Here is a 16,631-nt window from a genome sequence, read left to right as displayed (position 1 = left end):
CCTTAGGGGTATATGCAATAGCGGGCGAAATCGCGGCAATTATCGCCGTTTTTTCAATTCGACCAAATTCGCCAGGTGAATTCCGGAAGGTGGCTTCCGGAATTCACCATATGCAATGAAAAACGGATTTGCCAGGGTCGCGGGCGAAAATCGGCCGATTTGGCGGATTTTGCCCTGATTTTTAAAAACGGGAAAAAACGGGGAATAAACAGAAAAAAAAATGGCGTGGGGTCCCCCCTCCAAAGCATAACCAGCCTCGGGCTCATCGAGCTGGTCCTGGTTCTAAAAATGCAGGGGAAAAATCGGGCAGGGATCCCCCGTATTTTTAAAACCAGCACCGGGCTCTGCGCCTGATGCTGGTGCCAAAAATACGGGGGACAAAACGAGTAGGGGTCCCCCGTATTTTTAACACCAGCATCGGGCTCCACTAGCTGGACAGATAATGCCACAGCCGGGGGTCACTTTTATGCCGTGCCCTGCGGCCGTGGCATCAAATATCCAACTAGTCACCCCTGGCCGGGGTACCCTGGGGGAGTGGGGACCCCTTCAATCAAGGGGTCCCCCCCCCCCAGCCACCCAAGGGCCAGGGGTGAAGCCCGAGGCTGTCCCCCCCCATCCAATGGGCTGCGGATGGGGGGGCTGATAGCCTTTGTGATAATAAAAAGATATTGTTTTTTCCATTAGTACTACAAGTCCCAGCAAGCCTCCCCCGCAAGCTGGTACTTGGAGAACCACAAGTACCAGCATGCGGGAGAAAAACGGGCCCGCTGGTACCTGTAGTACTACTGGGAAAAAAATACCCAAATAAAAACAGGACACACACACCTTGATAGTAAAACTTTATTTCATACGCCGACACACACATACTTACCTGTGTTGACACGCCGACTGCAACGATCTCCGACGATCCGAGGGTACCTGTCAAAAAATTATACTCACCTTCCAGCGTCCAGAGGTCCAGGTCCAGAGGTAAATCCACGTACTTTGTAAAAAAACAAACCGAACACCGAGCCATACCGGACTGAAAGGGGTCCAATGTTTTCACATCAAACCCCTTCCCCCGAATGCCGGGACATCACGTGACTCCTGTCACTGATGTCCCTTCAGCCAATCAGGAAGCGCTACTGCCGTGGCGCTCACCTGATTGGCTGGACGCCGTCTGTACTCTGACAGCGCCTCGCAAAGCCGCTCCATTACTTTCAATGGTGGGAACTTAGCGGCTAGCGGTGGGGTCACCCGCCGGTCAGCCGCTGACCGGCGGGTGACCTCACCGCTAGCCGCTAAGTTCCCACCATTGAATATAATGGAGGGAGCTGTGCGATGCGCTGTCACAGCGATCAGCCAATCAGGTGAGCGCAACGAAGTTGCGCTTCCTGATTGGCTTAGAGACCTGTCAGTGACAGCTGTCACTGACAGATCTTAATCGTGGAAAGGTGTCCCATGTGTCAGCATGGGACCCCTTTCAGTCCGTTTTTGGTGCGGGTAAATGCGTTTTCTTTTTTTGCCAAGTACGTGGATTTATCTCTGGACCCTGGTTAAGGTGAGTATATTGAACTTTGCTTTTCAGGTATCCGTGGATTCTACATGGAGAAGAGGACCGATGTCGGCGTGTGAACATAGGTAAGTATGTGTGTGTCGGTAGTGTGAAATAAAGTTTTACTGTCGACGGTGTGTGTCCCCTGTTTTTATTTGGGTATTTTTTTTCCAGTAGTACTACAGGTACCAGCGGGCCCGTTTTTCTCCCGCATGCTGGTACTTGTGGTTCTCCAAGTACCAGCTTGCGGGGGAGGCTTGCTGGGACTTGTAGTACTAATGGAAAAAACAATATCTTTTTATTATCACAAAGGCTATCAGCCCCCCCATCCGCAGCCCATTGGATGGGGGGGGGACAGCCTCGGGCTTCACCCCTGGCCCTTGGGTGGCTGGGGGGGGGGACCCCTTGATTGAAGGGGTCCCCACTCCCCCAGGGTACCCCGGCCAGGGGTGACTAGTTGGATATTTGATGCCACGGCCGCAGGGCACGGCATAAAAGTGACCCCCGGCTGTGGCATTATCTGTCCAGCTAGTGGAGCCCGATGCTGGTGTTAAAAATACGGGGGACCCCTACTTGTTTTGTCCCCCGTATTTTTGGCACCAGCATCAGGCGCAGAGCCCGGTGCTGGTTTTAAAAATACGGGGGATCCCCTGTCAATTTTTCCCCCGCATTTTTAGAACCAGGACCAGCTCAATGAGCCCGAGGCTGGTTATGCTTTGGAGGGGGGACCCCACGCCATTTTTTTTTCAGATTTTACCGTTCCAGCAATAAAAAAAAAAAAAAAAAAAGAATAATATTTTAAAAAATATATAAATAATATTTGTGCCTCCCCCCAAAAAAAAAAAACAACCTAATCCCTTCTAATATAAATAGATCTGCTATTCCCAAAAAAAAAAAACCCCAAAAAAACATGTTTAAAATTTTTTTGTTTTCACCCTCCAAAGTGCGGCGGATTGAAAATCGCAAATTTGCTGTCTAAAAGCACTGCAGGCGAATTTCCAAACTTGAATTGAATATGCTGGAGGCGAATTGCAGCATCTGTACCATTGCAGAAAAGGCGAATGCGGAAAAAGGCGAATTGAGAAAAGGCGAATTTTGACGGTCCGTTTTTTTGCGAAAAAGTACTGCACTGCATAGGCGAATTGATTTTTTGAGGCGAAAACGTTCCGGAATTCGCCTTTTTCTGAAATTCGCCCGCTATTGCATATACCCCTTAGTTCTTTGCAAGGATATCCTAATGTCTATCTCAAGCATGTGTAAATTGTTCTACTGTCTTTTAGGCCCTACACACTGGGCGATATGAGTGAAAGATAGGAACGATCTCGTTCATTATTGAACGAGATACCGTTCATATCTTTCAGTGTGGAGTCACCAGCGATGAACGATGCGCGGCCCCGCGCTCAGTCATCGCTGGTGCCCCGTCGGCTGTGCATGCAGGCCAATATGGACGATCCCGTCCATATTTGCCTGCACTGCTATGGAGCCGGGTGACGGGGAGAGTGAAGAAACTTCACTACCCCCGTCACTGCTCCCCCTTCCCGCCGCTGGGTCACCCATATCTGCCGTTGGGCTGCTCTGCGGCGGATCTGCCAGTGTGTAGGTCCCATTAGCCTCTACCATCTCTGTGTGTACTAGGAAAACTCTGTAGCGTACCATTTCATATTCAAATACAGCTGTGGTCGCATACAGAATACAAGCATGCTGCATTTAATTGTAATCAACATAAGCTGCCTGTGCGTCCTATTCACATAGCAATGCAAAGAGAAAAAAAAAAAGGCATTTTAATGGAAAAAGTCGCACAAAAAGGTGCTTGGCGCTACCAAGTTACGTCGCGGCATGGTGTGACTCGAAGGGCTGTTTAACATACCAGGAGACTAGATGTACGTGGATACATCTGTATCTCGCTCCAGTCTCAGTACATGTCCTCGTGTTCTAATACTTCTCTTCCCGTGAAGACTGTTTCCCTCCTGGAATTTGTTAAAACCCTTAATATATATTTTAAAGTTTCTATCATGTCCCCTCTTTCCCTTCTCTGCTCCAAACTATACATGTCCAGATCTTTTAGTCTTTCCTGACTAAAAGGGCAGCAAACACACGGTGGAAAGAAACGAGCAATAAATAACTCTTAGGTGGAGATTTTCTTTACTCAGTGAATAGGTGAAAACTCTGAAGTCTCTGGAAATTAGAGACACTTGGCAATTTATACAAGGGCACAATGTCTCCGCTCAGCCGATGTACAATATAGTCCCCAGGATATCTTCAACCAGAGAAAGTGTATAACAGGATATAAAACAAAGTAAAAACACAAGATAGATTACCTAAAATTTCGCAGGCTTCTTTTACTTGTTGGCAGCCTTGCAAGTGAGGTGAAGAGCTCCTCCAGAATCAGCTGTCTGTGCTTTTCGTACCTGGAAAATACCTGAGAGAAATACGTAGTGTAAGAAGCCTGTGGATCCCTTTGTGCTTGCATGGGGAACACATGCACGGTGTCATCATTGGTCAGAAAACAAAAATCATAAACAGGCAATAGAATAAAAAAAAGAAAAGTACTACATATTGTCATTTATCAGGCACAACGTGCCCTCAGTACCTGGGAAATATTAAAAGGCTGTCCTGGAAAGCAGTGGGAAGGATCAGCCCACCTGTAAAGTGATGGCGACAGCATCATTTGCCACCAAGATCAGAGAGCCAGCCACACTAAGGTGGTCCACAGGGAGGGCAGGATTGTAAGAGACACAAGTGCTGGTGAGAAGAGACTGAAATAATGAGGGAAGTCTAGCCAGTGGGAGTGGAAATGAGAACCTTCCTGGCCCATAGAGGAACGTGTGACCGAGAGCTTGTCACAAATGACAGAACAATTTCTATGCATAGAGTACAAACTGTAGGAGAGGGGGGGGAAGCAATCATGCAGCTTCATACCGCAGTAACCAGCTTGATGGTGCACAGCTGCAACTCACTGACACTTTCCACAAAGAATGGTGTAATTCCCATTGAAGAAACCTGTAGACAACAATAAGAGCCGTTACAATAACATGACACTGTATTTAGAGTCCAGGGATAAACTGCTGCTAGGGCACTTACAGGTGGATGATGTAAAGGGACGACTGCTAAAAGCATAAACAGCCCTGACCAACAGACTGCTAGTAGATGCGTGCTGTCAGTCACCTTACACCAGTGTGCTATGTACTTGGTAAATATTTCCGTAGAAAGCAGTATTATTGTACAGGGAATGCATTCAATATCCCGGCTGTCGGGATTCTGGCGCTTAGCATACCGTCACCTATTCTCCCACTTGGGGTGTTCACAACACCCCTGGAGGGAGAATAAATAGCATAGCACACCACTGTGCCCACAAGGGGCTCTTTTGCACTCGCCCCGCTGCCGGCATCCCGCGGCCGGGATTCTGACCGCTAGGAATGGCGGGCCTGGGATATCGATACCAACCTATTGTACAGATCATCAAAGCCAATCACAATGGGGGAATGGACATGACGCACAGCATTTGTCAGGAAGTCTGCGCGTCTGCCTATTCTCCTATATAACTTACATACATGTTTGCGCTCTCAGCACAGAAGTGTAACACGCATTAAGAACATGTAGTGACGGACAACATTGTAGAAACAAGGCAGAACCAATGTGTATAGGTAGAGGAGGGCTTACACACTTACCTGCAGGATCGTGGTGTCAGTAAGTAGCTGAATCTCTAGCAACTCCGACAAACTGGCCACAATGTCGCACACTTTGTTGTACAGCATCACAATGACCCTCTGCTTATGGGTTGAACACTTGGCGCGTTTTGCTTTTGAACTCATTAATCCGCCTAAAGAGAAGCAGACCACAATGAGTAGGGGTTAGCACTTAAAAACCACTGGTCTAGTTGTTGAATGCAGCTGCTTCCATGTTTGTGTTTCTGCTTATGCTATGCACAATTAAAATCATTTAGCAAAAAATAAAAAATAAATAAACTGCTTCAAACAGATATTTAGATGAAAAAACTAAACTTCAACAAATTCACTTAAAAAAATATGTTTGGTTTAAATTAACACTTACTGTTAATAGACAAACATGCAGCAAACATCCAACAGGGGCACAGTAGAACCGTGTGTTTCTGTTGCTGCTAGAGTGGGTGCACTGGCATTAGACACAGTCTGCTCGGAACAGGGAGCAGGTGATGTTCCGCACCTCAATCAGCCACTGTCCCTATTCTCTGGGTGTCTGGACCAATCAGCTCAGGGCTTAATGAAGGTCGCTTCCTTGGAGAGGAACTTAAGACTCTAGTTTGTCAGTAAAACCAAGTAAGTGCTGCAGAGATCTAATATTGGGAGGGATTAGACTCTCAGGAGGAAGGAGAACTGGCTGAATACTTTGATATGAAGGATTCATTCTACTTGGACAGGTACTTCTGTATACAAAACTATGTAGTAAACTTCATGTCTATGCAGAAGACTGTCAACATTCAGGCCAGTGAAAAGTCGGTATCCCCTGACTCAATGCTAACCAAATAAAAAAAAAATATATAACATGACTATTCCAGATTCTAATTCAGCCAATCACACAGAACACACAGATTTTAAAACATTTATACTGTGGCTTCCAGAGGTACTGTAGCCATGCAAAACATACTTGAATTGATGACTTTGGTTGACCACATCATCAGAGTATATTGGAAACGTGCTCTTCATGCGAGACTTATTTGGGCCAAAATTTCATCTCTAGTGGTCAGGGCACAATGTACCCTCTAACTTAAGGTTTGGGAGACAGATGCAGCTGCTAAGAGGACATGAGTCACTTTAATTTTCATGTAATGTCCTTACTGGCCCTGAAGCCTAGAGATAAGATTTCAGACCTTTTGTTTTTTAGGCCCAAGTTGAGCGTAGCATAAGGGTTGCCAGGCGGAATCAGCTGAAACACCAACCTGCAAACTTTCACATAAACCATCTCGGTGCCAGCAAAGAATTACACTACCTTTCAGTCCGGGTGGTATTCACAAAGACCATGGCGATTAGTGCTTCAAAGATCCAAGCGAGTGACCATCATAACTTGTTTGTAAGGCTTCCTGATCAAAAAAATTATTTGCCAATTTTCCCTACGCTCATATATTCAGATGACTACACAGCCCTAGAGTCTCATGGGTAGATGATCAGAAATCCAGGCTGGTATCTGGCCTAGCTTTCTAGGGCTGCTGGTTGACACCAAACAGAATATTCTTGCCAGAACACACAAGACTCTCTCTTGGCAGAAGTTTCTACTAAGACTCAGTCAGACAGTTTTGTTTATTTTTTGTATGAAGATTTTGGGGAAAAAGACCCCAAGCTTTGATCTGATGCAATTTGCTTAAGTTGACTCGAGGGAGTTCCAAATCCTCGAAATCTCATTACCAACTGTCCAGTCATCAATCTGTTCCAAAGTACGAATCCTCTGGTTGTATGATGGGCAAACACAAAAGTCGCTCCTTCACTATTTGGGACAAGACAATAGTGACAATAGATGTCATTTATCAGGGCTTGGGGGCTGTGCCTCTTCAGTATGGTCTCCAAGTGCTGTGGTCTACCTTGGAGTCAAAGCTCCTAATCGGATTGTCGTTTTAGTGTGTACACTGAGTAATTTCTAGCACGGTGGGTACTTTGCTCAAATCTCTTCACTGGGATTAGGAGATCCTGTTGAAGGTGCATTTGAAGCCATATACCATCTAACACTCCCCCATACACACTATACAATTCGAAGAATCAGTCTGATACCTGTATCATGTGTACTCATCTTTAGTTGCAGCACATACTCTCTTATGAAGAAAAGTGTTAAAGATTCATCCAGATAATGCCATTGTGTACATCAATCAGGGAGACGCCAAAAGATCCCTTATACGCTGGGTAGAAACACACGGTACAATAATTTCAGTACTCATTAGTACAGGTTGTAATGAGCTTGGAGGCAAACTCATGTCCTCCACCCCAGAGGATGGCTACTTAATCCAGAAGTATTTCTACAGATTGAAGGAATACGTCTGCCTAATGTCATCTTGCTGAACCACTAAATGGGAGCATAAATGCTCAAGGAAAAAGAATCAGGAAAAGGTATTTGGTGGACCACACGCTGGTCCTCTCAAGATATCAACTTTACTTGTTCCGTCCAGTAAGCGTGCTTCCAAGTGTCTAAGACAAAAAAAAAAAACTGTTCATAGGATATTTGTGGCGGATAGGCCAAGAAGACTGTAGTACACACATTCTCAGAACAGCAACAGATCCATCTTGCTGTATTACTCTAAGAAAGTACCTGTGAAGTCAGGGCCACTTTATTGTCAGAATTTAGCTTGGCTAGCATTTCAGAAGTAGCTAGTGAAGCCATGATTCTTAAAGCCAAAAGTTTTCCTGAATGCACAGTGAAGACCATGCCTAAAGCAAGAAAACTGGCCTAATATTAATGTTCCACAGCATATGGGAGATTTATATCTCTGGGTGTGAGGACAAAGGGTTCCCTCATACTTGACATGAGTCTAATCTTTCTTAACGTCCAGATTTCAGAACTGTGTCTTTTTTCAGAGGAACCTCGTTCTGTTTCCTGTATACACTTTTGCTACATATACTGTATCAGCCGATATACATCGCTCCTATACAAAAACCTACTTTTAAAAAGACAGATTTGGCAGAGCTGAAATTCATTACTTGGAAACAAATTTTCTGTTAGCAATCTCAATGGCAACGAGAGTCACTCCGACTTTAGTATGTGGCCAGTCTTCTGTAGAAGGATCCATATTTTGTTTGTTGGATGTCACCAGGCAGTGAGAACATACTTTAATTAGACTTCAGAGCTTTTGATGACCTTTTGGTCTTAACAATAATGCATTGAAAAAAAAATAAAAAAATGAATTGCTAGATAACTTACGTAGTAGCAGAGACCCTCCAAAATATGTGAGGGCACATGCTACTAAGCTGGGGAGTGCCTCTTCCCATGATTTCATTGTCCACAAAAAGGCTACTTAAGAAAATAGGATTTTGGTACTCATCGATAAATCAGTTCCTCTGATTCCACAGGGGACCCTGGAGATACATTACACTGGGGTATAGAAGGTGGTCAGTGGGAGCTGGCACTTTAAGAAGTTTAGAAATATGAAGGCTCCTCTCCCTCTATGCCCCATCAACCCTTTCAGTTAAAAATGAGCCGAGAAGACGGAAACAGGAAGAACAGAGAACACACAACAAACAAGAACACAACAGGCAGGTGAAGCAGCGCTGGGAGGGCCGTCCAGTGTCCCCTGTCTAATCAGAGAAACGGATTTATCAGTGGCTACCAAAATTCTATTTTCTCTTTCATCCACCAGGGGGACACTGGAGATACATTACACTGAGGATGCCACAAAGGGGTGCCGGCGGCCGAGATCCCGGCGATCACCATACCGGCGCCGGCATACCGACATCTTTTCTCCCTCTTGGGGGTCCACGACTTCCCTGGAGAATAGATAGCGTGCCACCGTGCCCAGCTGTCGTATGCCAGCTGTCGGCATCACATACTACACCCCCACAAAGTTACCCCCCACCCCCACCCCACCCCCAGGAGGGAAAGCTCTGAGGAACTTAAACAACCAAGGCGAGCAAAACTGGAAGCATAAAGCACAGAATTGTCAAACTTACGCACAATGGACCAAGGGGCCGCGTGGAGGCCCCACGACGCGCAGCACAGACTATCCCACCGAACAGGGGGAAACCGCCTGAATAGAAGGGTTTTGGAGGCTGCTGAGCATTGCTCAAGTAAGCCTGACGGAGGACTAGCCAAAGCCACCTAGTCAAAGTCTGCTTGAAAGCTGGACAGCCTCTCCGAACCGCATCGGACAAAACGAACAATGCTTCAGATTAACGCAATGGCGGCGGCCAGGCCACTTAAATACATAGAGTCCGAACAACATCCAAGGAAGAATTCCAGAATGTACAGGGTGGACTGTAGGTTTGAGAAATCCACTTCTCCAATTCCAGACTAAAGAGGATGCTACTGGTAAACGGTAGGTTTCAATCGTCCGTTTGGACTCCGTGTTCGTCTGCCCGAATCAAAGCCAGAGCGCCCTACGGGCTGCTATTGATGAGGCTGAAATCTGGGAACTGACCTGTCGGTTAACGAGAACTACTGTTTACCAATTTGTCAGCCTAGAACTCTGCCACCTTAGTAACAATCGTCCGTGGCAGTACGCACAGACGTAAGAGTAGTATCCAATGTACGTTCCGACAGATCCTTGAGAGATGTAACTCCTGGAAATGGCAATGTGGATTTATTTGGCAGTTTGGAACCCAAAAACTCGCAGGAGGAGAAGTTTCCCACCGTTGCGTTAAAAAATTTGGAAAAAGAATAAACAGACAATAGCATTTAGTATTAGAAAATGCTTATTTAGATGCCTCCAAGGTGCCAATAGTTGTTGTCTAGCTGTTGAGAAACCGTTGATTTTTACTGGACCAATAAGAGTCCTAGCAGTTCGGTACGTCCGTATCAGGAATCTGAATACCTGACAGAACTAAAGATTTAGTATTCACTCATCTCACCTTCCTCCTCCTAATCTCAGGACAGGACAAGATTGCTGCATCGTAGTCAGGCATGTAGGAGTCTATGGAAAACTGCAGACATAGACTTCGTTGAAGATCTCATAACCTTCACAAGTCCTTCCTCTGAATTGGTCTTCTGTTACCCAGGCTGGGTCTGTAAAAAGGAGAGGACACGGGACCAGAGGACAGGCCCTCGATAATTCCCGTTCCCTTATGGGAATCTGTTTCTAGCACCCTGTGAGGGAAGAAAGAGAGCTAGCAGCAGGCAGTGCAGGATCGCGAGACAATGTGTGTGCAAGTGCACTCACCGATAGCAAACCTCAGGAGACGCAGTAGGCGGTGAGAGCGCTGGCAGCACCTCTTTAGTTAGGCGCTGACAGGCCTAACCCTGCTAGTTAGGTCGCTGGAGACCCAGACCCCACTCCTCCTGGGGATAATATTAAAAGAAAAAAATAAAATAAAAGTAAAATAAAGATTAAAAAACAAAGAACTGGCTGGAGCCCAGCCAGATGTGACCGGCTCCCTCTACAATTTTAAAACTGACGGGGCTGATTGGGCAAAGAGAGGGAGGAGCCTTCACAGTTCTAAATTTCTTAAAGTTCCAGCTCCCATTGACCACTGTCTATACCCCAGTGTAATGTATCTCCAGTGTCCCCTGGTGGATGAAAGAGAAAACTTAACTTAGAAAAATAAGAATTTACTTACCGATAATTCTATTTCTCGTAGTCCGTAGTGGATGCTGGGGACTCCGTCAGGACCATGGGGATTAGCGGCTCCGCAGGAGACAGGGCACAAAAGTAAAAGCTTTAGGATCAGGTGGTGTGCACTGGCTCCTCCCCCTATGACCCTCCTCCAAGCCTCAGTTAGGATACTGTGCCCGGACGAGCGTACACAATAAGGAAGGATTTTGAATCCCGGGTAAGACTCATACCAGCCACACCAATCACACTGTACAACCTGTGATCTGAACCCAGTTAACAGCATGATAACAGCGGAGCATCTGAAAAGATGGCTCACAACAATAATAACCCGATTTTTGTAACAATAACTATGTACAAGTATTGCAGACAATCCGCACTTGGGATGGGCGCCCAGCATCCACTACGGACTACGAGAAATAGAATTATCGGTAAGTAAATTCTTATTTTCTCTGACGTCCTAAGTGGATGCTGGGGACTCCGTCAGGACCATGGGGATTATACCAAAGCTCCCAAACGGGCGGGAGAGTGCGGATGACTCTGCAGCACCGAATGAGAGAACTCCAGGTCCTCCTCAGTCAGGGTGTGCCCCTGACCAAGTATCAGCTCGGCAAAGTTGTAAAGCAGAGACCCCTCGGGCAGCCGCCCAAGATGAGCCCACCTTCCTTGTGGAATGGGCATTTACATATTTTGGCTGTGGCAGGCCTGCCACAGAATGTGCAAGCTGAATTGTACTACACATCCAACTAGCAATCGTCTGCTTAGAAGCAAGAGCACCCAGTTTGTTGGGTGCATACAGGATAACAGCAAGTCAGTTTTCCTGACTCCAGCCGTCCTGGAAACTATATTTTCAGGGCCCTGACAACATCTAGCAACTTGGAGTCCTCCAAGTCCCTAGTAGCCGCAGGTACCACAATAAGCTGGTTCGGGTGAAACACTGACACCACCTTAGGGAGAAACTGGGGATGAGTCCGCAGCTCTGCCCTGTCCGAATGGACAATCAGATATGGGCTTTTTTTAAGACAAACGCCGCCAATTCTGACACTCGCCTGGCCGAGGCCAGGGCCAACAGCATGGTCACTTTCCCTGTGAGATATTTCAAATCCACAGATTTAAGCGGTTTAAACCAATGTGATTTTAGGAATCCAGAACTACGTTGAGATCCCACAGTGCCACTGGAGGCACAAAAGGGGGTTGTATATGCAGTACTCCCTTGACAAACTTCTGGACTTCAGGAACTGAAGCCAATTCTTTCTGGAAGAAAATCGACAGGGCCGAAATTTGAACCTTAATGGACCCCAATTTGAGGCCCATAGACACTCCTGTTTGCAGGAAATGCAGGAAACGACCGAGTTGAAATTTCTTCATGGGGCCTTCCTGGCCTCACACCACGCAACATATTTTCGCCACATGTGGTGATAATGTTGTGCGGTCACCTCCTTCCTGGCTTTGACCAGGGTAGGAATGACCTCTTCCGGAATGCCTTTTTCCCTTAGGATCCGGCGTTCAACCGCCATGCCGTCAAACGCAGCCGCGGTAAGTCTTGGAACAGACATGGTACTTGCTGAAGCAAGTCCCTTCTTAGCGGCAGAGGCCATGAGTCCTCTGTGAGCATCTCTTGAAGTTCCGGGTACCAAGTCCTTCTTGGCCAATCCGGAGCCACGAGTATAGTTCTTACTCCTCTACGTCTTATAATTCTCAATACCTTGGGTATGAGAAGCAGAGGAGGGAAGACATACACCGACTGGTACACCCACGGTGTTACCAGAACGTCCACAGCTATTGCCTGAGGGTCTTTTGACCTGGCGCAATACTTGTCCAGTTTTTTGTTCAGGCGGGACGCCATCATGTCCACCTTTGGTCTTTTCCAACGGTTCACAATCATGTGGAAGACTTCCCGATGAAGTCCCCACTCACCCGGGTGGAGGTTGTGCCTGCTGAGGAAGTCTGCTTCCCAGTTGTCCACTCCCGGAATGAACACTGCTGACAGTGCTATCACATGATTTTCCGCCCAGCGAAAAATCCTTTCAGTTTCTGCCATTGCCCTCCTGCTTCTTGTGCCGCCCTTCTGTTTACGTGGGCGACTGCCGTGATGTTGTCCCACTGGATCAATACCGGCTGACCTTGAAGCAGAGGTCTTGCTAAGCTTAGAGCATTGTAAATTGCCCTTAGCTCCAGTATATTTATGTGGAGAAAAATCTCCAGACTTGATCACACTCCCTGGAAATTTTTTCCCTGTGTGACTGCTCCCCAGCCTCTCAGGCTGGCCTCCGTGGTCACCAGCATCCAATCCTGAATGCCGAATCTGCAGCCCTCTAGAAGATGAGCACTCTGTAACCACCACAGGAGAGACACCCTTGTCCTTGGAGATAGGGTTATCCGCTGATGCATCTGAAAATGCGATCCGGACCATTTGTCCAGCAGATCCCACTGAAAAGTTCTTGCGTGGAATCTGCCGAATGGAATCGCTTCGTAATAAGCCACCATTTTTCCCAGGACTCTTGTGCAATGATGCACTGACACTTTTCCTGGTTTTAGGAGGTTCCTGACTAGCTCGGATAACTCCCTGGCTTTCTCCTCCGGGAGAAACACCTTTTTCTGGACTGTGTCCAGAACCATCCCTAGGAACAGCAGATGTGTCGTCGGAAACGACTGCGATTTTGGATATTTAGAATCCACCCGTGCTGTCGTAGAACTACTTGAGATAGTGCTACTCCGACTTCCAACTGTTCTCTGGACCTTGCCCTTATCAGGAGATCGTCCAAGTAAGGGATAATTAAGACGCCTTTTCTTTGAAGAAGAATCATCATTTCGGCCATTACTTTGGTAAAGACCCGGGGTGCCGTGGACAATCCAAACGGCAGCGTCTGAAACTGATAGTGACAGTTCCGTACCACGAACCTGAGGTACCCTTGGTGAGAAGGGCAATTTGGGACATGGAGGTAAGCATCCTTGATGTCCAGGGACACCATATAGTCCCCTTCTTCCTGGTTCGCTATCACTGCTCTGAGTGACTACATCTTGATTTGAACCTTTGTATGTAAGTGTTCAAAGATTTCCCATTTAGAATAGGTCTCACCGAGCCGTCTGGCTTCAGTACCACAATATAGTGTGGAATAATACCCCTTTCCTTGTTGTAGGAGGGGTACTTTGATTATCACCTGCTGGGAATACAGCTTGTGAATTGTTTCCAATACTGCCTCCCTGTCGGAGGAAGACGTTGGTAAAGCAGACATCAGGAGCCTGCGAGGGGGAGACGTCTCGAATCTCCAGTCTGTACCCCTGGGATACTACTTGTAGGATCCAGGGGTCCACTTGCGAGTGAGCCCACTACGCGCTGAAACTCTTGAGACGACCCCCCACCGCACTTGAGTCCGCTTGTACGGCCCCAGCGTCATGCTGAGGACTTGGCAGAAGCTGTGGAGGGCTTCTGTTCCTGGGAATGGGCTGCCTGCTGCAGTCTTCTTCCCTTTCCTCTATCCCTGGGCAGATATGACTGGCCTTTTGCCCGCTTGCCCTTATGGGGACGAAAGGACTGAGGCTGAAAAGACGGTGTCTTTTTCTGCTGAGATGTGATTTGGGGTAAAAAAGGTGGATTTTCCAGCTGTTGCCGAGGCCACCAGGTCCGATGGACCGACCCCAAATAACTCCTCCCCTTTATACGGCAATACTTCCATGTGCCGTTTGGAATCTGCATCACCTGACCACTGTCGTGTCCATAAACATCTTCTGGCAGATATGGACATCGCACTTACTCTTGATGCCAGAGTGCAAATATCCCTCTGTGCATCTCGCATATATAGAAATGCATCCTTTAAATGCTCTATAGTCAATAAAATACTGTCCCTGTCAAGGGTATCAATATTTTCAGTCAGGGAATCCGACCAAGCCACCCCAGCGCTGCACATCCAGGCTGAGGCGATCGCTGGTCGCAGTATAACACCAGTATGTGTGTATATACCTTTTTAGGATATATTCCAGCCTCTCAGCTGGCTCCTTGAGGGCGGCCCTATCTGGAGACGGTACCGCCACTTGTTTTGATAAGCGTGTGAGCGCCTTATCCACCCTAAAGGGTGTTTCCCAACGCGCCCTAACTTCTGGCGGGAAAGGGTATACCGCCAATAATTTTCTATCGGGGGAAACCCACGCATCATCACACACTTCATTTAATTTATCTGATTCAGGAAAAACTACAGGTAGTTTTTTCACACCCCACATAATACCCTTCTTGTGGTACTTGTAGTATCAGAAATATGTAACACCTCCTTCATTGCCCTTAACATGTAACGTGTGGCCCTAAAGGAAAATACGTTTGTTTCTTCACCGTCGACACTGGAGTTAGTGTCCGTGTCTGTGTCGACCGACTGAGGTAAATGAGCGTTTTACAGCCCCTGACGGTGTTTGAGACGCCTGGACAGGTACTAATTTGTTTGCCGGCCGTCTCATGTCGTCAACCGACCTTGCAGCGTGTTGACATTATCACGTAATTCCTTAAATAAGCCATCCATTCCGGTGTCGACTCCCTAGAGAGTGACATCACCATTTCAGGCAATTTCTCCGCCTCCTCACCAACATCGTCCTCATACATGTCGACACACACGTACCGACACAGCACACACACAGGGAATGCTCTGATAGAGGACAGGACCCCACTAGCCCTTTGGGGAGACAGAGGGAGAGTTTGCCAGCACACACCAAAAACGCTATAATTATACAGGGACAACCTTTATATAAGTGTTTTTCCCTTATAGCATTTTAATATATATATACATATCGCCAAATAAGTGCCCCCCCTCTCTGTTTTAACCCTGTTTCTGTAGTGCAGTGCAGGGGAGAGCCTGGGAGCCTTCCCACCAGCATTTCTGTGAGGGGAAAATGGCGCTGTGTGCTGAGGAGAATAGGCCCCGCACCCTTTTCGGCGGGCTTCTTCTCCCGTTTTTCTGAGACCTGGCAGGGGTTAAATACATCCATATAGCCCCCAGGGGCTATATGTGATGTATTTTTAGCCAGAATAAGGTACTATCGTTGCTGCCCAGGGCGCCCCCCCCCCAGCGCCCTGCACCCTCAGTGACCGCTGCTATGAAGTGTGCTGACAACAATGGCGCACAGCTGCAGTGCTGTGCGCTACCTTATGAAGACTGAAGAGTCTTCTGCCGCCGTTTCTGGACCTTCACTTTTCGGCATCTGCAAGGGGGGTCGGCGGCGCGGCTCCGGGACGAACCCCAGGGTGAGACCTGTGTTCCGATTCCCTCTGGAGCTAATGGTGTCCAGTAGCCTAAGAAGCCAATCCATCCTGCACGCAGGTGAGTTCACTTCTCTCCCCTAAGTCCCTCGTAGCAGTGAGCCTGTTGCCAGCAGGACTCACTGAAAATAAAAAACCTAACAAACTTTTACTCTAAGCAGCTCTTTAGGAGAGCCACCTAGATTGCACCCTTCTCGGCCGGGCACAAAAATCTAACTGAGGCTTGGAGGAGGGTCATAGGGGGAGGAGCCAGTGCACACCACCTGATCCTAAAGCTTTTACTTTTGTGCCCTGTCTCCTGCGGAGCCGCTAATCCCCATGGTCCTGACGGAGTCCCCAGCATCCACTTAGGACGTCAGAGAAAAAAGGGAAAATCCACAGCGTTAAGGGTAGGTGCCCAGCGTCTCCCAATGAATTCTTTCTCCCCTCCCGTGGGGTTTGGTTAAACAAATAACAGAGGTGCACCACAGGACAGAAGAGAACCTGAGGCTTCTGTGGGGTCTCCTAAAGTGCCCTCACTCCTTGCTGCACCTCTATACTGCTGTGCTTCCAGGGTCTCCCCAATGGATATTGAAAAAATAATTTGATTTCCCTTAAATCCCTTTTAGTTCAGTCTATTTCTGCTCTATGGGCAT

The 16,631-nt window shown here is 47.4% G+C and overlaps 1 protein-coding gene across 4 annotated transcripts in view; it reads right to left on the bottom strand.

Annotated features, from left to right (window-relative positions):
* NIPBL (NIPBL cohesin loading factor) overlaps window positions 1-16,631 on the bottom strand; it is a 319,095-nt gene that overhangs the window by 152,371 nt on the left and 150,093 nt on the right. For all 4 annotated transcript variants that reach the window (XM_063961101.1, XM_063961110.1, XM_063961082.1 and 1 more), the window contains exons 18-20: window positions 5,203-5,354; window positions 4,454-4,534; window positions 3,853-3,953 (exon numbers count right to left, since the gene is read on the bottom strand). In XM_063961101.1, the coding sequence (XP_063817171.1) occupies window positions 3,853-3,953; window positions 4,454-4,534; window positions 5,203-5,354 (334 nt within the window). The remainder of the gene's footprint in view (window positions 1-3,852; window positions 3,954-4,453; window positions 4,535-5,202; window positions 5,355-16,631) is intronic.

This window comes from Pseudophryne corroboree, chromosome 1 (genome assembly GCF_028390025.1).
Source record: "Pseudophryne corroboree isolate aPseCor3 chromosome 1, aPseCor3.hap2, whole genome shotgun sequence".
In the NCBI taxonomy this organism is placed as follows: Eukaryota; Metazoa; Chordata; class Amphibia; order Anura; family Myobatrachidae; genus Pseudophryne; species Pseudophryne corroboree.
Note: the sequence above shows the minus strand (reverse complement) of the source record. Positions and strands in the feature narration are given on the sequence as shown.